Raw genomic sequence first — 25,718 nt, 5'->3', positions numbered from 1 at the left:
TGCAGTTATTATGGTTAACCAGTTACTATGCCCCTTATGGTGTTAAGGGTGTATTAAGCTTATACAGTTATCATTCCCTTTTATGTCATGGTGTACCGTGTTTACACCGTTACTATGCTTGCATTATGCTTATACATTTACTATGTTATACCCTTTGATTTTATGGCTGTATTATGCTTATGGGTTACTATGGATGTAACACGCATATGCAGTTACTATGCTGAATGTAATGCCATTGGTGTATTATGCTTATACATTTACTATGTCCCTTTTGATGCTATGGATGTGTTATGCTTACACAGTTACTATGACTCATATGATGATAATGTGGTCAGTGGTTATGCGGTTACTGTGGACGTATTATGCCTATGTGTGTATTATGTTTATGCAGTTACTATGCATCATATGATGTCATGGTTGTATTATGCTTATAATTTTGTATGTCCGTGGCCGACTTTATGGCAGAATTAAGTTTATTCAGTTACTATGTATGTATTATGCAGTTACTATGACACGTGGATGTAAAACAATACTTTATCCCTTATGATGTTAGGGATGGAATAATGTTGTTGCTGTTAGTTACTACGTACCTTATGATCATAATGTGGTCAGTTGTTATGCAGTTACTATGTGCATGTCTTAGTTTGTCCATTCACTGTTACGTTATCATATAAGTTTTATTCTGTGCATTGCCCTGGTCACTAAATGAGACTATTGTCAGTATGTGGAGGTTTTGTTTGCATCCAGTCAGCTCAAGATTTAACCAGGCCTGCTCTCTTTTGTTACTTTATATTTTTGTCTATAAACACTCTCCTTTTCCCAGCTCCAGTGTCTTGTCTGTGTTCTCAAATCATCCATCCAAAATCTCACACAACTGATTGCAAATAACGCACAGGTGCCATGGCTGCAGGAAGCATTTGGCTGCAAATTGGATCATTTGGAAGACTCACTTGCAAATATGCCATGCTGCCGACTCAACTGGCAGCAAACTTTGCTTTCTGCTGCAGCTACAGGCTCCAGTAGAGCTTTTTGCATGAAAACTTTTCATTCAGATGGAACTCTGTCAAACCTAATATTGTAGCATCATTATAGCATCAGAAGGAGATGGCAACATATCTTATGTGTCCAACTAATGTAAACCCATACAGTCTATTGCCTCTTTTACACCACCTGCTGAAGCCTGGATTTATCCTCGTTATTTCACTAATGCTTTTCTCTACAAACGGCACTGACACAGCATGCCAATATTCCGCCTTTCCCAGTGGTATTAGAGCCGCAACACAGGCAGTCTCGTACTGGATGTAAAGCAGAGTAAACACATAGCAGCAATCAGGCCAAATTCGAGTATTTACCCTCCCTTGTGATCAAAGTCAGCAAATGCATGATGCTCGAATGTCGGATCCTGACAGATTTATCCTGTGGTTTGGGGTGTATTAAGAGTTTTGAGTTGAGAGTTTTGAAACCATTGTCTTCGGGAGTTGGCATATCAAATTAGAAAAAATATTTCACGCCAGCAATATGGACGACTGCAATAATGCTTTCAATGGTGCAATGCAAGAGTGTCCATCAACTTGAGGTGTCATTAAGGGCTCGGAAGCAAAAACATTCCACACCTGTCTAAATTCAAGTTCTCAAATGCCAGTAGTAGTAGAAGAAGTGACCAGATTCAAGATGGGTAACATTCACACAATAGTCATATAGAGGTGTTGAACAAGTGACACTTGTGCTTGCTGGTACGTGTCCAAGGAAGTAGTGGACAGGAGACAATCCCAACTCTGTAATCACAACTCAAAAGCCTCCATCAGTCATCAACTCGTTGAGTCTGTCCTCCGTCATGCTGTCAAAAATGGGTACTTCCTGCATTTGACAGTTGTTGAGAGCCCCTTGACTGGTCCCCAACCAACCACAAGGTAAATACATAGACGGCCATTTACACCATCACTGAGCGGGAACTGAAACCGCACCGTCTCCGTCTGCATGGAAATCAGGCAAGTGAACCACCAGCAGTGACAAGGCTAGACTACTGAACATTTATTTTCATCATGACACCTCTCAGGCGAGACGAACAAAGAGAGGGTCTTCCTATTAGAAAATAGCTCACAATTTTCTGAACAACACTGCTACCTGCTGGTAGCTTTGTGAGACTGTGATTCACACCTTCAGCTTGGTGCAGTTTAATGTTTGAGATTCTTGCATCATTTTATTAAATGTCTCGTCTCAAGATGAAGCACAAAATAATCGATATGGACTCATGGAGTTAGAATAAATCAAAGAGTTTAAATACTATTTTTGGAAGGGAGTCAGTCAATGGTTAGTCAAATTCAAATATTATTATTGATATTCTTACTTGAATATTCCATACGTGATAAAGAATCACAATAGTACATAGTATGATATATCAATGAAAGTTTTTTGTTTGTTTTTGTAATCAATGTAAGTAAATAAAGTCAACACAATATTATTGTATTGTGTATTATTGTCAAGTTACTGCTTATCTGCGTATCAATTAAAAATATATAATTTTTTTTTAAATAATAATGATGGAACACACACTTACAAAATTTAAGGATGGACATACTAAACCTAAATATATTTTCCTTTTAGTACATTCTGAAAACAGTTGGGTCAAAAATAATGAATTTGGGTGACAAATTAACCGATCCATTACTTAACTACTTGGCTCAATTAGACCCAACTTTCTGGATTGTTTTATATAAAATAATTGCATTTTTTGGATTGTCTTGTTCAAAATGGCTCACTATTTTGGGTTGTTTTATACAAAACGATATATTTTCTTTTTTAATTTTTTTATTATTGATTTGTACGAAATGACCTAATATTTTGGGTTGTTTAATACAAAACGACCCCATTTTTGGAAGTTGGGTCATATTTACCCAATTAGTGGATCAGTCCATTTTTGAGCAAAATTGTCTTATTTTTGACCCAACTGCAGAGCGTAACGAGAGAATCTGACAAGTCTAGCAACAGCCCTTAAAATTATTATTTTTCTTTGTTTTTATTTTTTGTACGGACTTGTGTCTGCAATATAGAATGACTTGACTTAAAAAACAACACTTTTCTGATTTCGGTAACTAAAATGTAATAATTTGTCGCATTCTCACAGTCGTATTGCACATGATAAAAGAAGCAGAATTCAACTCATAAAATCCCAAGATGTATTGCGTAAATAACTCTACCAGTAACACAGAATACATTTATTTAACACTTGATCATCATCTTGCTCAGTAAAATATCTGCATTTACTGTAGCTACAGTTCATTCATTAAAACAGAGCCGAAAAGTAATTGCTGAAAATATCATCGTCCCTTTTATAGATGGAATATGAATGTTTCAACAGGATATTATAGAGCCCTATTGTGAGTTCAAGGTGTCTATAAAACAATGATTGTCCTCTCAAATGAAGCACAGCAGCCACCATGGCAGGACCAGAACCTTTTGTATGCAACACAGTAACATGACATGTCATTAGCAACGTAGCAAAATAAGTCATTAAGGCAAATTATTCCATCGTGAATTAATTTAATTTAAGTCATGTGAATTTTCAGAGTCGGGAACAAAACTATTCAGATTTTAAACACTGTTTTAAAAGTGAAGGTGAGTTTTTAGCTTGGGGGGGGGGGGGGGTAGAATACAAGCATGCCATGCATATCAAATGTAAGACGACTATTCATTCACTCAAAGTGGTTTCATGTTGAAGGTAGTGTAAAACCAAAAAGTACCCAAATTATAGCTTTAAAAAAAAAAAAAAAAGCATATTGAGACCCCTTAGTATAAGCCTGATTGAAGAAGTTGCAAAATCTGCATGTTTTTCATGACATACTGTAAATCAACAACTTCTTTAGAGGAAAAACAAAAAAACAATTCTGATAATCAGCAGTCATCTTTGGTTGAGAAATAATGACAATTAATGACTGCAATTGTTGGCTTTGCCTACAATTAGCTTTGGAGTAAAGAAGACACTAACATCAAATACAGGTCACCTCTTACAAGTGGCCTCTATAGGCAATGTCAAACAGAACGCATATGAGGATTAAGGAATGAGACTATATTTGTAGGTAGACTCGCCGGACACTTCATTAGGTACACCTGACCTGAGCTGAGCTAATACAAAATACAAAATAAATTCTGCCTTTACATAGAAAATAATGATCACTTTTTGGACATTATCAGAGAGGTAATGGTATTGTGTATGCATTGATACGATATCATGGCAAGTTTGGCAAACTACTGTGTAGATTTTTTTTTTTTTTTAATGTCACTTCCTGTTTGTTTTTTTTTATCATTTCACTGCACTAAAAGGAGATTTAAAATCCCCAGCAAAACTCAACTGTGAGACGGATGTCTTCAAGGACTGCGGACACGTTTTCCCATCGGACAGCAGTTGTCTGTTATCCTGCCATTACGTCAGTGTTGCCTTCAAATTCTAAAGATATCACAATGTAACAATATGCTTATTATGGTGATTGTAGTCTGCAGTGAGGTAGAGAACTGCACTGCATCATACGGAGAGGTTTTCTAATAGTTGAGGCAGTCATATGAATGCAGTGTGAATGTGTTTATATGTTTATACCACATACACTAACAAGAAGAAGCATATTGAATTCCTTTATATGCTACACTTGGTTACATCTACTTCATATAAGGCTATTCAATCTGTATTAGTCTCTACATACAGTGGCTCAATTGCCACGTCACATTTGTTTTGTTTAACGTGGGCACTACATTTTTACGGCTATCATTTACGCATCTCTACTGCAGCATGAACATAACGATGTGGCAACATTCCGACAAAAAAAAAAAAACAACTAAAAACATGCATCTCTAATAGTTAAGTGCTTCACGTCGATAAAAGTTCTCTTTAATTGCCGATACATTCACATGTGCATTTACCCTGACTGACCAATGTGGATCAGGGCTGGTACGTGGTCTGTGACATGTAAAAATCCACCCATTGATCTCCATGAATGGATTTTTACACTTATCACTTAATCTGCCATTTTACACAAGGAAATAACTTCAGATCGATTGGCGGTGCTGACTCACAGGAGTCTTGCATAATTTGATGGTTTTATTACATTGACTTGTGAATACAAATTGTTAATCTGTACATTTATTTGTTGCCATGATTGTCACTTTTTGTAGCACGGCCATAAATTGGGATTTTCATGTTGTAATTTCAAAATAGAAGCATTTTAGAAGCAGAACTTCTTAGCCAACAGAATTAAATGTACTGTATTAGGTATATTTTCTGCCTTTATTTATGGATTTAAAAAAATACATATATTAGTTGCTAAAAAATTCTAACAGAGCTTATAGTGTAGTTGTAGTGCTGATCCAAAATCAGCCTGAATAAATGTTATGAACCCTCATTTGACTAAAGTATGGTTACTTTGATTCAACTTCATATATACACTGTACCTATGTTTATATAGGTACGTCTAAATCACATTACATGTCAATTGAATTCAGTGTTTCTGGATGCACAATTTTGTGTGCGTGTGAAAATGTGTTTATGCCAGCAGAGGGCGCCGTCGATCTCTCCCAAGCTGCCATTGATTAATTGGGAACTAGCTAGGGAAAAGGTCACTAGGTGGCAATTCTTCTTTTCTAGAGACAACTTGGCACTCATTCATCTCCAAATTGTCACTTTGAGATTTGGATTGTCCTTCCTCTAAATATGAAAATAAAGGAGTAGAATCCGGTCAACTGCAGCCTTTCTCACTTTTTGTGCTTGAGAACAAGAACAGGCAAGCAGGCGAGCAGGCGCAAGGCCATCATCCGCATTCTCCATCTGGGTGGTTTTTGCTGAACCCTTGGGAAGTTCTTCTTTTCCAGCGGCCGTGCTCAAACATCATCTCAGTTCTCCTCCATGACTTCCATGACGATGGTCCTGGGGCCAGTAAGGATCAGGTTGCTCACAGTTCTGTAGTCCTGAGCGAGCACGTTCAAGCCGTTCACTGACACCACAAAGTGGCAAACCTGAAGACAAGGGAGATCAAATATGAATACTGCCATTTTTGTTTGCTCATAGACCAATATGGCTTTTTTTCCAGGCTGATACCGATTATTAGTAGTCAAGGAGGCTGATAATCAATATTTGGAGCCGATATTCATTTTAAGTAAAAAGGGTGAAAAAGATATTGGCGTCAAAATTGTTTAAAATACAAATGCCAATCTTGACTTGGTTGTAATGTCTTAAAGCATGTTTAATGAATACATTTTCTGACTTTTTTTTTTTTTAATCTTAGACAATAGACATCCTTTTTCATTTCTAACAAAATGTTGAGCTTCCAAGGTTATCAGTACATCTTAAAAAGTTCAATGGCATAGCTCTCTATAGTTTTCTACAGTAGATATTTTTTTCCAAAATGTTTAAATACCTGATATCTTAAACGGTCACATTTCTTTGTTTTAATGTCGAACAAAAACAAATGGTTCCGAAGGTTCCCGAGGTTAGTTGCATGATCTCTTATAAAGTTAACTGAAAATTTAAATAGTTCCCTAACTGTTATAATGGTTTGAGATTGACTTTTTAATCGGTTGTCAGATTTCTTTTAAGAAAATGCCGATATTCATCAAAATGCCCAATATCGGTCTGTCCCTACAGTTCACATTTAAACTACAAAATGCAAAACATAATAATAATAAAATAATAACATAATATAATAATTAAAAAAAATAATAATAATAAGTCAATTAGATTTGGCTGAAGTTGTGGTGCCCTCCTACTGGTTGATGAAATGTTAGGGTGCTGAAAAGTGACCCACCTGTTTCCCATTTTGTTTGGATGGGTTGTGATTTTTTTAGGGATCAATAAAGTACGGCTGTGTGTGACAGACAGACCAACTTTCTTCCAAACACTTTTTGCTTGACCTTTTCCAAACAGTTTCCGTTGGCTGTTTTCCAAATGGATTTGAGAAAGAAACATTTTGGTGAAACAAAAGCCATCTGGCGTGTCAGGTTGGAAAGAAAAGTGGATTATGTTGCAGCAATTCCTTTGAGTTGATTCCAGCAATTTATTTTCATCGAGTTTGCAAAAGGCAGGATTTCTCATCAGGCTAAAAAAAGACCGACTTCATATTTTAAGATTGGAGCCTCAGAGCTTAATGTAAATGTTGCCGTGTGTTGTTTATTATCGTCTTCCCACATCATTATGTGCATGTGAGATGTGAAATTGGCATTGCTGAGAAGACAAAGTGTACACAGATGACTGGATGGACAGCTGGGTAAACAGAGGAGCCTCAATAAAAGATAATCCAGCCATATGGTGAGATCCAAAAAAAGAGAGTTTGCAAACAGTTGATAGTTGAATGTGCTTCAAACCAAAATGTTTGCGGAAAGTTTTAATAGCATAGTATACACAAACAGCTGTTGCAAAGATATATTTTTTTTAAATAAACAATTATAACGGCATGTTCCAACAAATTCCCCCTGTCATGTATAAAGTGCTGACTACAGCTAAATTCCCCCAGGCACGACGTGATGACCGCATGCTAGCTGGCCGGTCCTCAGGCTCCGCCTTCCTAATCGTCACCAAACCGCAACTGCCAAACTGCCGGCAATAAAAGTAAGGCAGCGCTTGCAACATGACGTTACTTGTGCACTTTTGCTTTTTTAAAACTTTGCGCACATTCTTTCGCAGCCCACTAATCACCCACGTGCGCACGTTAACTTGCTAAAGATGTTCTATATGCTTCCTGAGAATTCAGGTTACAGGGAAGGGGTGAGGACTGTCAACAACAACAAGACATGCCAGTTAATCCTATAAAAGGCCAACATTTGTCTTCTACGCGATTTTCATCTTATCTGTTTGGTCTGTTCAAACTTCCTTTTCAACTTCTCTTAACAGCCCCCCACCTTCCTTAATTCCGGCCTCCTCTCATGGCTGTGGGCTTGTTATTCTTGGCGGGCTGCCAGTGGGCAAGGGAGGGAGGTTAAAAAAAAAAAAAAAGGTTCTCAGAGGAAGGACGAAGAAAATGTGCAACGCAAATAAAGGACGCATGCTGAGATGTGCAAGACCAATTTAAAGCTTTCACAGGCATTGTCCCTTAAGTTTGCTAAAAACTTGACATATAAATGATCCCCAAATACTATTTTAGCTGCAAATCTTTGGAGGGTTATCAATTATTAACATAACCTCTGCTATGTCTTACCCCTCCAGCTCTTAACTTAGATAAAATATCCAAAACAAAAGAATAGGTGCCTTTGTTTGCCGTCATTTTATCAGCTAGCAAACATTCACACAAAAGACAACTTCTGAAAAGGGGTGAGCAAACAATAAACACACCTTTGCCAGCAGAGGAAGAGAGGAAGGAAATGAGGGACACCAAAGGAGTTTATAAATAGACCACACACACAAAAAAAAAGGCCACTTATCCGTTATAAAAAAGTATGTAAAAGTTTGCAGTATATTTGTCACTCTTAATTGTGCACATACTAGTGCATTTAATGCATTTTTTTTTTCATAAATTTTGTATGGCCTGCCGAGGACCTAAAAAACTGAAAGGGCACCTGATAAGAAAGGCTAGACTATAGATATAACTCTGATGTGGTTTTGTTTCGTGGATAGCAAGTAATACCCAAAGTAATTGTAGCACAGAAAGTACGTCTGGCAGACAAGAGATAGCACAGCACTGCATGTGCTACGTGCTCTCTAAGGTCACACGCCTCTTACGTGGACGCCCGTGTCAACAACTTGCAACGTGGCCGTCCCACTGAGGATTAGGTTACTGCTAAGTAATTAGCCATCAATAAAAATGAGTCATCTGAGGTGGAACACAAGGAACATCAAGGCAACTCCTATTAAACCAGTGTCCAAATTACTACCCGGGGGCCATTTGCGGCCCGCCATACATATACTCAAAGTCATTTTTGACATGGCCACAACGCTATTTTTTATTTATTTATTTTTTAAATAGTGTGGATTAAACTTTTCTAGCTATGCAAAGACACTTTTTTTTTTATATATTCTGGATTTGTTGCCAAGCAAGCAAGAAAAAGCAGTTGAGATGGGCAAGCGGATGAGTGCCACAATATCAATAGAGCAAAAACTTCACCGTCAGTCAAAAGATGAAAAGTCGGCTTGTTCCAGATTCAGCACGAGTTGATGACGTGAGGTGAATTTGGGATGTGGCAGAAGGCTGTATTTGTTTTGGCGTCGTGCTCAGTTCAAATATCAAGTTATCCAAGTGGGTTTTTCTGGATTAAACTTGTTTGCCTTTCTCCAAATACTTAACTTATTTGCACTGGATGTGACTAAAGGTTACTTCCATTTGAAACCGGAGTAACGAATAAGAGGCCATCTGGAATTTCACTTGTGGAGGCATCACTTCAACAACTGACAAATTATATTTTTCAATTTTTTGTCATCACCAAACACAAATTCCACGAGACCCAACTTTTTCTATGCAATGCCAGTTTTAATAACGTGCTTTTTCAATAAATATATTTCCGTGATTATCAAAATGATTTTTACAGTGTTTTACTGAATATTTACATATGAGTCAATCTATATAGTATATGTTTTAGCGCCACAGTGCATAATGTGATGTTGACTCACACATAGCTGCCATTTTGTATATTTTCTTTTTGATTAATTTACTAAAGCTATTGTGTCCATATTTCATTTTCGGAATTGGATTGATGTTTGTGCAAGTTAGAATGATTTAAGATCATTTGTAGTGTAGTTTTGCAACTCCATGTAAAAAAAATAAAAAAAAATAAAAAAGTCATACCTTTGTCAAAATGAAATATCGTGAAACCATGTTGGGCCTATGAAATCTCATGTAAGTCAGGTATTTAATAAAAAAAAAAAAAAAGGCCCTCTCAAAAGGTTTCATTTGCGAGTCAAATAGTTTGCATTTAGGTCACACCGTCAGTCCAAGTTCAGGCCTGTTAATATTACATTAAGATAACAAAAATGCTTATCAGTGCCTGCGAACTATGACACACATTTCCACTGTGACCAAATATGACCGCTAAAGCAGAAGTGCTTATCCCAAATTCCCATTTCCTCTTTTTTGGTACCCCCCAAAAAAAAGAAATAAAAAAAAAAAGATTATTTTTATAAAGTTACATTTTATTCCAGTTCATCATCAGCTGCCAAACTTTAAACTCTCACATCAGTATATTTTGTTATTATGTGTAAGAGTATGCGTTTGTTTGCTTCTGTGACCTGCAGCCAGCCTGTGGCTAGTAGTTTTCTCCTGCCTGACCAATTCACGGCACACGGCCATGCAATGCATTCCCGGCATTCCTTGCTGCCAACTCTGCTTACACAATTTTGCGCCAGCTGTGGTGGCAGCATGAGAGGAATGACAAGGCCTTCCTCCTGCAGTACTTTAGTCACTCTTCCGGTCATTTCATCACATCTCTTTTGTTTTTATGCTTGGAATGTTATTCACTTCCATATAGATGAAATACTGTTGTTTTGATTTTTGCTACAATGTCACAGTGTGCGATGCATCATGTCCTTACCTTCATGCCAGCAGCTGCCGCAGGTCCCCCAGGGTCCACCGCCTGGATGTGACAGGGTTTGCTACCTCGCACCACGAAGCCCCAGCCCACAGCATCGCCTACGATCTGAGGAAAGCCAAATCAAAGGTTGCTATGGCGCTATCACGATACTTTATATCTCGTGACCTCTGTGTGTATTCATAACAGTGTTGGAATGTGTGACATTGTGCAACGACAGCATCCTGTAAAGTAGCCTTTGTGCTTGTGTGTGTGTCATACAGTGAAGGTCTTCTTTAGAAAAGGTCCTCCTGGAGTTTGCAGCTCCTCTGGACTCACGTGTCTCTTCAGAACTGTTCAAACACACAACATTTTATGTTGCTAACTGATTAAGGCCAGAGGCTGGGATTTATTGTACACAAATATACACTGTGCATTTTGTGTGTATGTGGTTCACTAGGGGCATGTTTTCCTTCCCTTTGACAACAACTTCCTCTTACAGTACCACACACAAACATGATCCCTAAACAGCAAACAATCAAGGGCCTTAAAAAAATGTTGGAGGGGTTATAAAATGTCATTGAAATTGACTAAAATAAAACAAATTCTAAATATTAACTAAATCCCTTTTTAGGCTACTAATGTAATGCATCCATTCTGTGACTGGTGATTTAGTGGCACGCCTAAAAAAAAATTTTTTTTTTAAAGGCTTGCAAGTGTGGGAGAGAAAACATGCTTGTGCTTGTCTGTTGAGGTTTACGAATACAAAGTTTGTTATTAATCTGAAATAAGTCATTAAACTTACCAAAGGGTAAGGGAAAGTATGAACCCCGGGCCACATATGGCCCAATCCATTCTTCAATCAGGGCCCACTTGAGCAATTACATGATCAAGAGTCCGGTAATATTGGTTGCATTTTGTCTTCCATTTGTTTAAAAATTAAAATTAATTACATTTAAAAAAAATTTTTTTATCTAGTTAAATAATGATTTAATTATAACTATATTAAAATGTATGTGTTTTAGTAAATCTATTGGATATTTTAATATAGCCAAATTAATTATAAATAACAAAAAAATATATATTGTTTTTTTTAAAACTTAGCTTTAACTCGTCGTCTCTTTCAAACATCAAATGTAGCCCTTAGGCACAAACGTTTGCCCACCCTTGAACTTTTTACTACTGTAAAACATCTTGAATTATTTTTAAAAAAAAAACGTGAACACAAAGACAGAAATTTACTTTGCTTACAAACTGAGTATTATGCAAGCGTAATTCAAGTACTTCCTCCTTCCAAAGATAAAAATGCTAATGAGATCCATTACAAGAGCTGTATGAAATATTACGCCTTTACAATCATATTACTGCTTTGGCATTGTAAGAAAAGTGCATTTTTAACAATGTGCAGAACCAAACTGCATGTAAGGTTCAATTCATTTCCTGTCTTTTTATGTGTGAGAGTAGGTACTTTTTCTTGTTTTTGTTGTCTTCTTACAGAGATTGTGCCTACCAAGGGACCATCAAGGATCTCAAACACATACACACGCACTTATCTTTGTATCATCGAGGGGACATTTAATTGACATGATACATTTCCTAGCCCCTTCCCCTAACCCCAACCATCAAAAATGACTGCCTACCCCCATTCCTTACCCTAACCTCAACCATAAGCCATTTCAAACCTAAACTCTAAAACCAAGCCTTGACCCTCAAAAAGAGATCAAAACATGTGGGGGCCACCAAAATGTCCCAACAATCTCAAGTCGGTCCCCCAATGGTAGTTGCTCACCAGACTTGGGGTTGCACAGGACCGGTGGGCTGCTGCTGAGTGTCGGACTGCTGCTGTAGTAACCGCTGCTGCCACAGCTGCTGCTCATGCTGCTACGGCGAACCCCGACCACCATCTTTATCTCTTTAGTCGGACTCACTGTTGACACCACATACAAAGTGCGATCCAATAATAACAACAATAACAAATAATAATAATATTAAATTGTGATGCGTTTAACTAAACTTTGCACGTGCTGGGACCACGTCTAAACATTGGCACAGGTAGTGCAACGCGATTTTGGTGAATGTGATTTTGCTTCATAACTCATGTTTCACAAATGTATTGTTAGTCAGAATGTCACGTTTAGACTAGTGAGGTCACATATAACATATTATTGTTGAGAAATGTTTAAGGTTGACTTCCGCTTTAACATGGCACAGAGCGGTCTGCCTAATTCCCAGACAGGTAAAATGAGGCTTGCACCAGCAAGAAAATCAAGATGTGCCGGTTTTTACGCCCGGTTTGTAACTACTGGTCCTTGACTTCTGTTCAAAACTAGATTTGATGATAATCTAACGCAGAAGCATTTATTTACTGTCCATAAAAGGATGTACAATTAATTACTGGGAGTGTGGCCTGCGATAACCGTGGGTTATACTTCAATGAAAGTAAATAGTAGATGAACGACAAATCATTTCAAATATAATTGATTATGAAAGGGAACATTTGTTTTGAAAGTCCACTGAATCAAAGTTCAAGAAGCATGAAGAAATGTGGTCCGACTTTATGTCTGATCAAGATGCACTTGTTTTATTGTCCCTTATAATAAAGTAGTAATCAAGTATATAATTGATGTTTTGCATGTTTAAAAAGTACAAAAAATATATTATTGAGGTAGTCATTTCCAGTGGTGGCAGGCATCATGTGTGGTAAAGTGCGGACTACCTGAAAGAAAGCTGGTGTTGCCTCCATCAGAGTTCTGCTTGCGGAGACAGAAAGGGCTGTCATGGCTCTCGGGGATGCCGCGACCTCGCTCGTGGAGCAGCTCCATCAAACGTCGGCGCCGCCGAAAGTTCATCCTGAACTGGAAGAGGAGGGGCCCGTCCACAAAGTGATGCTTGTTTGTGACTGGTTCAAGAAAGCCAGAGCACATATTTAGGAAAGTCAATTACAAGTTAAAAAGCTTTTTGAAAGAGCCACATTGGGTTTTGATTACAGTCAGATGATTTGGGAATGGGGAGCAAATTATCTAAGCCGCCACAATATGAAACGGCACTGAATTGTGGCTGACCGTATCTGTTGTAGCACATCTTAAATGTCTTCTGGTCAATTGCATTTGATTAAAATGTGTCTCAATACACATCCATACAGTTCACACAAAACTGCACTTTCAGCCAAAAGAAATTTGAGCACTATGAGACAGTGCGGTCTCATGCAGCTTTGTGTGTTGTCATATGAAATGCTAATCTACCTTGTGTTTACTTCCTCAACAACGGGATACACACACACACACACACACACACACACACACACACACACACACACACACACACACACACACACACACATTAGTGCTGTATTTGGCACACTTGTCCTCAACCTACTTTGTCTTGTCACCTCTGTATGAATGATACAATTTAAAGAAGGGAGTTTAAATATCCAAAAAGCTGGTGTATTTATAAGCACAGTGGTTAACAACCAAAACTAATGACACAAAGTGCTGCTGCAGTGTGTGTGTGTGTGTGTGTGTGTGTGCGCGCCCACGATGTATCACAGCACATTCCAAGACCTTGGAGATGCTAGTCTCTATTACAGTAAAACACACAAGACAAAGACTTCTTTGTCTGCTTTGTCTTTACTTCACCCTGAAAACTCCTCACATGTAAAATATTGAGGACAATAATGTCCGGTAATGCCATGTTAATGAGGTGTTCCTAATAGCCATTTACTGAAAGTTGTGGAAGGTCAAATATAAACAATACAAGCATGTGACTGCTCCTCAGTGAAGTCTAATCGAATCATGCACGACATCTGCATCAAATCGAATTTAACGTCATGTGGGGCTTGACTGATAGTCATTCGGATTTCTTGCAAATATACTGCTCGGGGCATAAACCCCTGACGAGATATACTGTGCATACAGTATATAAAAAAAAGATGTGAAAAAAATTATCGTAAAGAACAAAAATTAAAAGAGGATTTTCCAAGAATGAAGTAAGGAGGCCTAGGTGGATTTATAAGCGATCTGATTTAACTGAAGGCTTCCAAAAAAGTAACAAACAAATTAGTAATGCCAAGTGGATCCGCCCACCCTGAGTCCTCACCATGCTGGATGATGCCATGTTCAAGCAGGCGCCGCCCCAGTTGCTCCGCCTCCTCCCTGGTCGCCATCTCCCCTTCCTGCAGAAGCCAATCAATGAACTCGGAAGCGACCAAGGTCCGCTCGAAGTTCCCGCCTTCCTCCTCTCGGCTCTGTATTATGCTGTTCTCGGTGTTCATCAACCTGGACAGCATCAATAAACTTTAGTGAGTGGTCCATTAACGCATTCAATCCCAAAAACGTATAAATATTATACATTTATTAAATTAAAACTTATTTATAAGTTGATGTTTTTTTTAAGCTATAGCATAGAAGGCTTTGATACAGCTTCTGAAATGAAGAGGTCGCTAAAAGCAATGATAGTTATTGCAAAAAATGGCCAAGTAAGTGGCAGCAGAGTATAAAAAAACAGGTTGCAACAAACTCTTTTTCACAGTGTTTTCAACAAGTTTGTAAATAATGATGAAACTATATTCTAATGCTAAATGCAAAACAGGGGAAAGACTCTAATCATAGGTTAGGTAGGTTCCATGTTTTTATAGCAACAGGACAGAATATCCTATGGATCTTGCAAAATCCGTCAAAATCCAGTAAAACAGCCGGGAGCGAAGGGGGTTGCTTCAGTGAAAATGGCAGGGAGTGAATGAGTTAAGGACAATCAACACAGTGATAATAATTTTGGAGAGACAAGAAAACTGTAGGTACCCCTTAATAATAATGCTCAATCGGCTGAAAAGTGTTTTCATTTTTGGTTTAGCATATTTATGTGTGGGATTCTGTGAGCGCATTTACATACGCAAGTAGTCATTAATGAAAGAAAAAACATGATAGTTTTTTTTCCACCCCAAGTAGAACATGTCAAAGTAGAACAACTTCCAAACCAGCGGCTCAGACACATTCCCGACTTTAAGACTTTGAAGCGCGCAAATCTTTTGAGCTGCTGCAAATAATAAAACTATTATGTGCAGGAGCTTGCAATGAATACATGATTAATAAATTAATTATGAATACAGAATTATAATAAAACAATACAATAATTAAATAAAAAATAATAAATAAATAAAATTAAATACAAAATAATTAATAAATAATTTAAATACATTTTAATTAATAATAAAAAAAATAAAATATATCAAAAAATATACTAGTACATAAATACAATAAAATAAAATAACTTTTTTGTTTTTGCTAACAATAGTGATAGTAAAACCATATGTAAAAAGTTAAAAACGACTTTAAAAAAGTAGACTCACCAAATACATTAGTGAAGGATTGACAGTATTATGATTATGAAAACTAATAATTCATATTTTGTCTCTGTTTTAGAATGGCGTAAGCAAAATATTTAAAACGTCTTGAAATGATGTAGGACAGATTTACACTACAGCAAACAACAACCACAATAGAAAAAAAACTATTATACAGTCTGGACGTCTGCAATGACCCACAAACTTGTAACAAAAAGAAACAAGTACACACAAGCAGAGGGCAGAAATGCTGACTCTGTCCCTACCCTGCACAAAAACACCCGTCAGTCAACAACTGTCACCGAGTCAGTGAGACAAAGAAGCACGAAGACACACTGTGTTGAGTCACCTTTCAACCAGGACACGTCCACACATGTACATCACGACTATAAAGCCCAACGCATCTTTTCTGTTTCATGCTCATCCATCACACACTGAAACTGTCAACTTTACAACATCCCACAGCTGACTTGCAATTATTTTTAAAGGTCGAAAGCAACAGGGAACTGGAAACTACTGGTGTTGATATTGATGGTGTAGAAGTGCTTTTCAAACAAATCTTTACTGTAATTCTGACTAGATTAGTGATAAACTATGACATGTTCTGGATACACCCAAAGATAGAAAAAAAAACTATGATTTATGGTAGTCCAGTATGCGTCCAATGGATTGACTTGTACTGGATTTATAAAGTGCATGTAGGTCATTGTGTACGGTACATTGCAGTACTGACTGATAATGACTTGTAAGCTAGCTCCAGATGTCGATTCTCAATGATGTCGATGTTTCAAACTGATTTTGCTCTCTCTTGAGAAGCTTGGCAAGAACTGCTTCCAGAATCTTAATGGGTGAAGTAAACTAAATTACACACACACACATACATACATATTCTGAGAAAAATTAATTAGGAGTACTTTCTGTCTGCAGCATCCTCTCAGCGGGGTTCATTAAAGGAATTGTCAACACTTATCCTAGCTCATGTGTCAAAACAATTCACTATTGTTCAGTTTGCTCCCAGTGGTGCATTTAAGGAGGCTTTTATAAAGTCAACCCATGAATTGTTGAAATGTCATACAGTGATGGAGTAGGACATTTAGTCGAAGAGGCTCTCTGCCCAACATGCGTGTACAAATTGTCGATGAAATGTTCCGTGAAAGGTGACTGTGTACACAGACGTCGTTCAGCCAGCTTAAATATGTTAAGTCAACAGATCGTGTTAGCTCAACGGGGGAAGCGCAAGCAGTTTCACCAACAGCACCAGAAGTGTTATGCAAGTGAAAAAGTATGCATGGTATATAGGTTGGGATTATTCAAACTAGAGCAAAGCAAGCATTCGTCAAAGTCGGGACCAGAATATTCACTAAGCATTATTAAATCTCAGCAAATAACACAGTGCGGGGCTGCCTCGCACTGAGATCTGAGAATGCGCTCTACGGGTTTTCTACTTAAACCATAAAGGGAACATATGGAATGTGAATTAAAACAGCCTAAAAAAATATGTAGTTATCATTATCATCAGTTATTATTTCTGAAAAATGTGCCTGTGAGCAAGTTGAACTAAATGAATCACAATTTTGCTAATTCGACAGCAATGACAAAATTAACAGTGCACCCGAGTAGTGTTCAAAGACTATTTTGCATCGACTAATGCGTGAACTCAATTTAAAGCCAGCAAAATAAAGCCCTTTTTCCTGACTTTATCAATACCTAAACATTGTTCGATGCTAAAAAAAGGATTCAGTGGAGGAACTAAACTACTTAACATTAGCTTAAGTTAATTTTAAGGATAGCTGAGTACATTTGTTATCATTATACTCAATTCAATCCCCAAAGTGAAATGACAGTGGCTGATTTGTCCACTATTTACGACAAGGTTTTGCTCCTGATACTAATTTAGGTCTACAAGGTCGAAAAAAGAAGCTGGCACAGAAAATCTGAACCAAATTAGTGTGCAATGTCAACGCGCGTCCTTGGTTGCACCGCTCTTGATTACGTAAAGCTCTGAGGGCGGAGACGACAGATGTCTTTGCTTGGACTCTTATGCAACTGGTGTGTGAGCATTTGTTTGTATGTTGTCTAGAAACAGCAAAACTGGGATTTTGTTTAGAGCGGAGCGAGTCTTTAGCAAGATATAGAAGAAGGGGGGTGGGGGGGTGCCGGCGGGGTGTGTGTGTGTGTGTGTGATAAGATGGGAGTTGATACAACAGCATCGAAAGTGAGCGAGCTGCAGACCAACGTGTGCAAAACAACATCATGGACAAAAAAGCTGAAGACAAACAAAACAGTTCCATTAGTGATGTTCTGCCCTGCTCTGATTGGACAAATGCTCTTAATTGAACCTCAATAACCGCATTTTCCACTACTGCCGTAAAAGCTTTTACAATAATTGAGCTTGACTCAACATCAGAAGAATGATGGCGTAGGAAATAACATTTAATATATTAGAGTGTGCAAACAGTAAGAAAGCGGAGCGTGTGTATTATCGACATACTTCTCGTAGATCCTCTGCCCCCTCAGGAAGACTTTGGCTTCATTATCTAGCGGAAAGGTCCCGTCGTCCTTACGGAAACGGTAGAACAACTTCATGTCTTTGAACTCCCGATGCTCGTCGCACACTGTAAATGCACAAACAGCACAAAATTAAGTTTGAAAGCAGACTTAAAAATCTCTTGTAGGAAAAACGTGGCACAAAGTCACCCTCAAAACAATGTTACTGCAAATGCAGTGGAAACTCTACACGTTCCTTTCTGGGACGCTGACCTACATACAGCGCCTCTATTAAAAAAAAATAATTATTTTTTTTAATTACTGTAGGATCCATCAGTCAATAAATATAATTGATGATGCAACTACTGCTGGTTGCTCATTGGTCACATTTGAGGATGCAATGCTAGAAAATGTCAACATGGTGGTCCAAGGTTAGCAGCTTTCTGTGTTGAGTGAACAGGAGTTTGTCCGGATTTTTATCTTTGAACGCTGGCTTCTTTCCAAATTCTAAATTTAGTGTGGCATGATTATTGCAGATTCCCATAGTAATTTCATAGCCAAGATTGTGTTTTAGGAGTTCTTGTTATGTTTGCAAAAGTACAATGTAACTAGCTTCTAGCAAGTCTCTCTGTCTTTACCCTGTTCAAATGAATTGGGGTAGTTAGTTGAAGCCAAATTGGGTCAGGAGCATGAAGAATCATTTGTGTAGGGGCAAGAATCGTTCCCAGAAAGGAAAAAAAAGAAGAAGAAAAGAAAAGAAAGAAAGAATCCCACCCAATTTGAAATCAGTGCAACCTCACCATGGTGGATGATGCTCTGGTCCAGAAGCTTCTGCATGATCTTGATGGCTGTCTCCCGCTCAGAGGCCTCCTTGTGTTCAATCAGCCAATCAATGAGCTCTTTGCCAACAAAGCAGTTTGGGTACGTTCGCAAGTGATGACGTCGATCCTTGATGACCTTCCCTTCGTGGAGCCGCAACCTGGAAGACAAGATAGCTTTTATAGAACTACTTTTGTTTCTAATCATAGTCATATTTATTATTCAGCTGATGCATGCAGTGGGTGTTTTTAACACACTCCATTGAAGTCATTAATGCTCCAAAATAAAAGACACACAAATGTGAAATTTAAGGGCACTCTAAATCTACATCTGTGCAACTCTTGGCTTTGTTCTGGTTTCAACTAGTCTAGGTCACCTTTACCTCTTGCTGAACTTGAGTATTGTCAGAGAGCTGACCAAAGTCTCAGCCAAGCGTCCTACTTTCCCTCCATGCTGAGTCTATGTGCATCTGGCTATCATCATGCAGAATTCATGATCACAGTCCAAGTCTGCCCAGCAAGAGCAGCACGCGCGCTCGTCTGCCAAGAGTCCAGATGAGCAAACAATCCGGCACCAAAAGACTTCCGCCCACCGTGCCATCATCTTTATCGTCTTTCCTTTTTCATTTAAATCATCCAGACAGAAATTAAGTGAGGTCTGGACATTCAGAGGAAAATATCATGTACATGAGATGTCGTCTCAAAAGACTGCAGAACAAAGATGAGCTCAGACAAGTTGCATTTAGACAATGTGGTTTTCAAGAGTACACCAAGTACTTCTTATAACAGCGCTTCTTCGGACAGAGTGTTCCCATGCCCAACATGACTCCACCTATTTCCGAGGACAGCTGGTGTACTATATGCCCACAGACTAGTGGTTCATATACTAAGGAAACCTCTTTCCTTCCTTGAGTTGCTGAGTAACAAATGGACCTTTTGAAGACGCTCAATTACATAAGAGCACTCGCAAATGCCAGATAGTGGGCCCCACTTCAAAGTCTAGCAGCTAATGTATATATGGAGAACATAACCAATAAGTGGTCCTCGGGCCAAATTCAAAACGACTTTGCAATGTTTTAGAAGGCCATTTTCAAATCACAAAGGCTGCAATTTGGAGAAAAACAAAATACTTCATTTTATTTTACTGTCAAGATGTCTATATGTTTACATATCGTTTCATGTGACATGAAAAGTTTAAGTGTTAAAGCCACATTTCTGTTAGAATCATTGTTGTATTATGATTTACAGTATGATTTACTGATGTTACTGTATTATGCCACACTTGTTTGGTAGAATTTTGGGAAGTTGTTGACATGAACGCTAAAAAGACTGAAAGTCAAAGTGTTCAGCAACTTCAGTAAGTTACCAACTCTAATTGAAGTACACAAATAAATAAATGTTTTCAAACTAGTTGACTTATAGCAACCTTTTCTGGAGTTAGCAGCGCAACAGCTAACAAGTGGATAAATGGACACAATATAGCTCAACAGGCTACCATGCTACTCATCACATGGTCTTAGCGTTAGCTTTAAAATGTCATGTTGACGAGGTAAGAAGTTGCTTGTGTATGGTTGGCCTAGCAACGGGCTTGTGCACGTCACACTTAAAGTAAATACTCTAAGTGTTAAACTATCACGTCACAAATCAAACACAACATTACTATTTAAACACTACATTACCAATCTAAGCTGCTAAACTTGTCATGTGTGAGGTCTGGTGTCTAAAGTCAGTTTTCACGGAAAAGGAGTACATGTTCTAGTTCTCTATCACTTTAGCCGACAGAAAGCCAAAGCAGGGGAGTGGAGGTCAACAAAGGAGTGCGTCAATCATTACACGACATGCTTTTTCAAACTTCCAAGCTGATTATGATAAGACACAAAAGTACAGTTTCCACTTAGGAGTAGTTTAGTTCCGTCTGTAGTACGGTTCAAAATTTTGTGCATTTTCATTGTGAAAATGCGTTAAGTGTAGGAGCCCTTTGCACTGTACCGTTTCTTTGCCTTAGTTCTGAATCCTGCAGTAATTTACTCCACAACCCCCTCTTTGCTGCTGTGCAGTGAAACCCCACTATATTGCGGTTCATCAGTCGCAATCCGTCCATCCATTTTCTATAGCGCTCCATTTCAGGTCATGGGCGAGCTACAGCCTATCCCAGCTGACGTGGGATGAAAGTTTGGTTACACCCACGCAGCCACAGGTCACAAACAAACAAAGATGAAGACCGATATGCAATTTAGAGTCTTCAAAACTTATCGTGTATGTTTTTGGAACGTGGGAGGAAGCAGGAGTACCCTGCAATAACTCCGGAGCCAGAACCACTTGACTGTGAGGTAGACATGATCACCACAGAAACCCTTATCCACACTTTTGTCACCACCAAAGTAGAATCACTGCAACCGCCGTTTTTTTTAGTTTTTATTATTGTACTGCAACAAAAATCCGTACTAAATTATGCGTACAAAATTGCACATCATTCCAGAGACCACATGGTACTACTTTTCTTCCGTAAACTTGCTGACAAACATCTTTGACTACTCTGAAACATGCTACAAAACAACCAAGTATCATTGCTACACAAAGCTGGACTCTTTTGGATGGCAAGTTGGACACTTTTCACTTCAGAACAGCAGAAACTCCGGATCACCAACAGGCCAACCTACCGCTCACTGACCCCCAGTCACATGACCAGCTGGGCAACGGACACTGACACACACTGCATACAAAAGACACACACTGGTGCTTCATGACAGTACACTGGAAACTTTGTGCTGACACAAGCCATTACTCTCACGTGGCAATGAATGTTAGCCGTGTCACAGTAAATAAACCAAATTGGGAGAACAGTTCGGTTGTATTTCAATGGAGAGGACGGGAGATGGGGTGAAATTCCAGGCATTGGTGCCACGCTTTGCACTTTGAGACACTATTGCTGGATTCATAGACCAACACACCATGGTGATTGGGGGGGGGGGGGGCCTTACTTAACACTGAGAGGGTCAAAGGGTGACACATCTCAACACTACTAGGCAATGCCAGACCCTGACATGGCATTATGAGGTTAGTAGGTTCACCCTCACAGTACGAAGTGATCAAACAAGATAATTAGAATTCTGGCCAGTGAAGGGCTGGAGAGTGCAGGTTGAGCCCAATATACAAAAAAACATTTATTTGTGAGGGTTGGTGGAAAAAAAACATTTGTAATCACTAAGGGTGGAACAGTATGGCAAAAAACACAGGTATTTTGTTTAAAGGCCTTGATTCAGTTCTCATTCAGTACAGAAGAAACTGCATTCAACTGAAACACCAACATCTTTAATATTTTATTTTCAGTCCAACATCAATAGTTTGTCTTCTTTTTAGGAAATGAATAAGTTGCCTTTAAACCACACTACTAGACACTAATATTCACATTGCTGTGATATAATTTAAATAAATTACCAAGTTTGATGTTCTGTCAAAAGCACATCACTGGCTGCTAGCCAGAAGTTAAGCTGCATATGCTTGTTTATGTGCTATTGTGGCGCAACGGCAAGACAGTTGCACATCTTGGCCCTCGCTGAATGTACACACAGACATTAGAACTATTCATCCTAATGAGAGAAATGTAATTGTCACAGCAGCAATATTCACACCGTCCGTCTGTCCGTCCGTCTTCTTCCGCTTATCCGGGGTCGGGTCGCGAGGGCAGCAGCTTTAGCAGGGAAGCCCAGACTTCCCTCTCCCCAGCCACTTCAGCCAGCTCATCCGACGGGACCCCAAGGCGTTCCCAGGACAGCCGAGAGACATAGTCTCTCCAGCGTGTCCTGGGTCGTCCCCGGGGCCTCCTGCCGGTAGGACATGCCCGGAACACCTCCCCAGGGAGGCGTCCAGGTCCATGTCCCCAGAGCTAGCTTCAGTAGCCGGGGGTCAGACCGCCAAGGCCCCCGCCTTTGGCTGCCACCCAAATCACTGCGCACCCGACCCCTTTGGCCCCTTCCACCGGTGGTGAGCCCATGGGAAGGGGGACCCATGTTGCCTTTTCGGGCTGTGCCCGGCCGGTCCCCATGGGTATAGGCCCGGCCACCAGACGCTCGCCTTCGAGCCCCACCTCCAGGCCTAGCTCCAGAGGGGGGCCCCGGTGACCCGCGTCCGGGCAAGGGAAACGAAGATCCAAGGTTTGTGTTCGTCATTGGGGTCGTTTGAGCCATGCTTTGTCTGGTCCCTCACCTAGGACCTGTTTGCCTTGGGTGGCCCTACCAGGGGCATGAAGCCCCGGACAACATAGCTCCCAGGCTCATTGGGACACGCAAACCCCTCCACCACGATAAGGTGATGACTCACGGAGGGGCAATATTCACACATCTATTGATACTCATACTTGTAGTGCACCGGAAGTGGTGTCGATAGGTTTCAAAATAAGAGCGCCAACAGGAAGTATACTGTTAGCCACCTTAATCTTGCTAGTTTAACAACATTTGAAAAATCTGATTTTGTTAAGTGCAAAAAGGTCTTCTTATCCCATATACTTGCCTATTGGTCGATTTCTGTCCTTTTGCCAATTGTAACTATTTATGTTACTCGTTCAAATAAATACTGATCGTGATATTATTTGTAAGTACATTAAATTTGATTACCGATCAAATACAATATTAAAAGCATTATATGGTAAGCTATTTTAGATTGATACACACATATAGGTAAAAACTGTTGTGAACTAAAGTGGGACATTCTGAGCACTGAAGTAATAAACTCATCTTTTTTTTAAAAATGCAGGCTCTGAAATGTCTTTAAATACAAAAGTGATGGTTTTAGAAAAGTAACAAGCCCATTTTAATCTTAACTAAAGTGTAAAAAAAAATAATAATAATAAAAATAAAAAATAGTGCAGAATCTATAGATCTCCTTTCAAATATAGGGAGTAAAAGTAACAAGTTGTCATGCAAATAAATACTCAAGTAAAGTACAGACGCCCGACAAATCTATGTAAATATTTGTACATTATTACTTCCCACCAGCGGAAATTTCAGGAATTAAGATAATTAAATGGAGGTTACGCCTGCGGTATGTCCAAAATGGGTCCATGATTTCACCTGCATTTGATTATGATACTTTTTAAAGATGGTTTGAACAGAAGCCCGACCTACCTGAGCTGCTCCCCGGTGACGAGCACCTCGGCCAAACGCTCCAGCTCCGCAGCCTTCTTTTGCATGCTGTTAGCGATCCCGTCCATCTCTCTGCCAACACGGATAGCATCAGTGGTGCATTTCGCATTTAACAGTGCAGTACATCACGTACCATCAGATTAACAAAGAGGTGGTGATGATATCATCATCATCATCATCATCATCATCATCATTCTATCGGGCAGCATTTGCATGATTCACTCACCTTTCGAAAACCATGGAGAGCGATGTTAGTTGATCACCGATCCTTCGTTAAAAACAAAAACAATACTCGGCGTGCGCGACGTTACTCCGTCCCGGGAAGTGCGCGATACAATGCGAGTCAGTCACAAGCCGCGTGGAGGACGCTCCATCAGCTGCGGACTTTGCTTCGACAACCTCCAAACGTGTGCACGCGCTCATTCATAGCTCCGTGCACGCCGCCCTGCAAGGCCCCTCCGTCCTTGTCCTCTTCTGTCAACCGCTCCCTCAGTCTTCAGCCTACTTCATGCACAATTTCTACATGCGGCCTTCTATATAGCCTTGTGTATCCAGGCTCCAGCTCGCCTTCGGTGATGTCCAAACTAACGCACACAAGCGTAAACACACAGGATGCCTGCACGCCTTCTTTCCCATACACACTCCCGCATGGGGAGGATCAACATGACGTCACGGGGGAGTTGACCGTGAGGGCGGTGTTACACAGGCGTGCGGGCACGCTCGATTTAGTATACGTTACATCCCTAAATTTAACGAGCGCTTTACTGTCAGTGGTGGCATAAGGTATTCACACTGTAGATACTTGCGTAAAAAAAAAAAAAAAAGACTGGTAAAAGTTGCAGTCTTAATGTTTTGCCAAAGCTATGCTAACGCACTCAAAATTAGATAAGTGAGTGAAAAAATACACCTAGTTAGTGTATTTTTTCCAAATTATATCAAGAAGTACGTGAATTGATATCACAATTAAGAAACAACTGCACATAATGTAAATAATGCATGGGTAATCCTCATTCATTTTCCTTACCTGTTGTGATCAATTGGGGGGAACAAAGAGCATATTTTGACTAAGAAAGGAGTAGAAACTTCAAATATTTGTATCCAAAAATAAAAGTAAAAATGTGTCCCAAAAAATTAAATAGGTTACCCAAGTAAAGAATGTCAGAAAATGAAGTCAAGTACAGTATTTTTGCTTTCCGCTACAAACGTGTGCAAAGAGGTTCTAGTCATTTAGTCATTTTAGGACAAACAAACAAACATTTACTTATCATTAGACCTATATACCAACAGGGTTGGGGAATCCAGGTCCAGAAAGTAAAAACCCTTCCACAGATTAGCTTTAGCCACAGGTGCTTCTACTTAATTGACAAGTAAACGAGCTCATAGAAGCACCTGTGGCTAAAGTCAAACTGTTTCCAGGTTTGTTATCTCTGGACCTGGATTCCCCAACCCTGTGTACCAAGG

At 39.3% G+C, this 25,718-nt stretch overlaps 1 protein-coding gene across 1 annotated transcript; it reads right to left on the bottom strand.

Moving 5' to 3' along the window:
- Nucleotides 1-3,200: 3,200 nt before the first annotated feature.
- deptor (DEP domain containing MTOR-interacting protein) lies at nt 3,201-24,921 on the bottom strand. The gene is made up of 10 exons (XM_077575137.1): nt 24,484-24,921; nt 24,240-24,329; nt 19,099-19,277; nt 18,303-18,426; nt 14,569-14,747; nt 13,190-13,372; nt 12,263-12,400; nt 10,756-10,826; nt 10,498-10,602; nt 3,201-6,000 (listed from the first exon to the last, which is right to left on the bottom strand). The coding sequence occupies exons 1-10, from the start codon at nt 24,495-24,497 to the stop codon at nt 5,878-5,880; spliced, it is 1,206 nt and encodes a 401-aa protein (XP_077431263.1). The 5' UTR covers nt 24,498-24,921; the 3' UTR covers nt 3,201-5,877.
- Between the last annotated feature and the right edge of the window lie 797 nt (nt 24,922-25,718).

Source organism: Vanacampus margaritifer, chromosome 9, assembly GCF_051991255.1.
Source record: "Vanacampus margaritifer isolate UIUO_Vmar chromosome 9, RoL_Vmar_1.0, whole genome shotgun sequence".
Lineage (NCBI taxonomy): Eukaryota > Metazoa > Chordata > Actinopteri > Syngnathiformes > Syngnathidae > Vanacampus > Vanacampus margaritifer.
Note: the sequence above shows the minus strand (reverse complement) of the source record. Positions and strands in the feature narration are given on the sequence as shown.

Bases quoted from the DNA above. Each gene is read 5' to 3' on its own strand.
- deptor (XM_077575137.1), bottom strand. The intron at 10,603-10,755 runs GTATGACACACA...GGCTTTCCTCAG, and splicing joins TTCTAAAGAAGACCTTCACT to ATCGTAGGCGATGCTGTGGG. The intron at 6,001-10,497 runs GTAAGGACATGA...CCTTGTCTTCAG, and splicing joins CGGCAGCTGCTGGCATGAAG to GTTTGCCACTTTGTGGTGTC.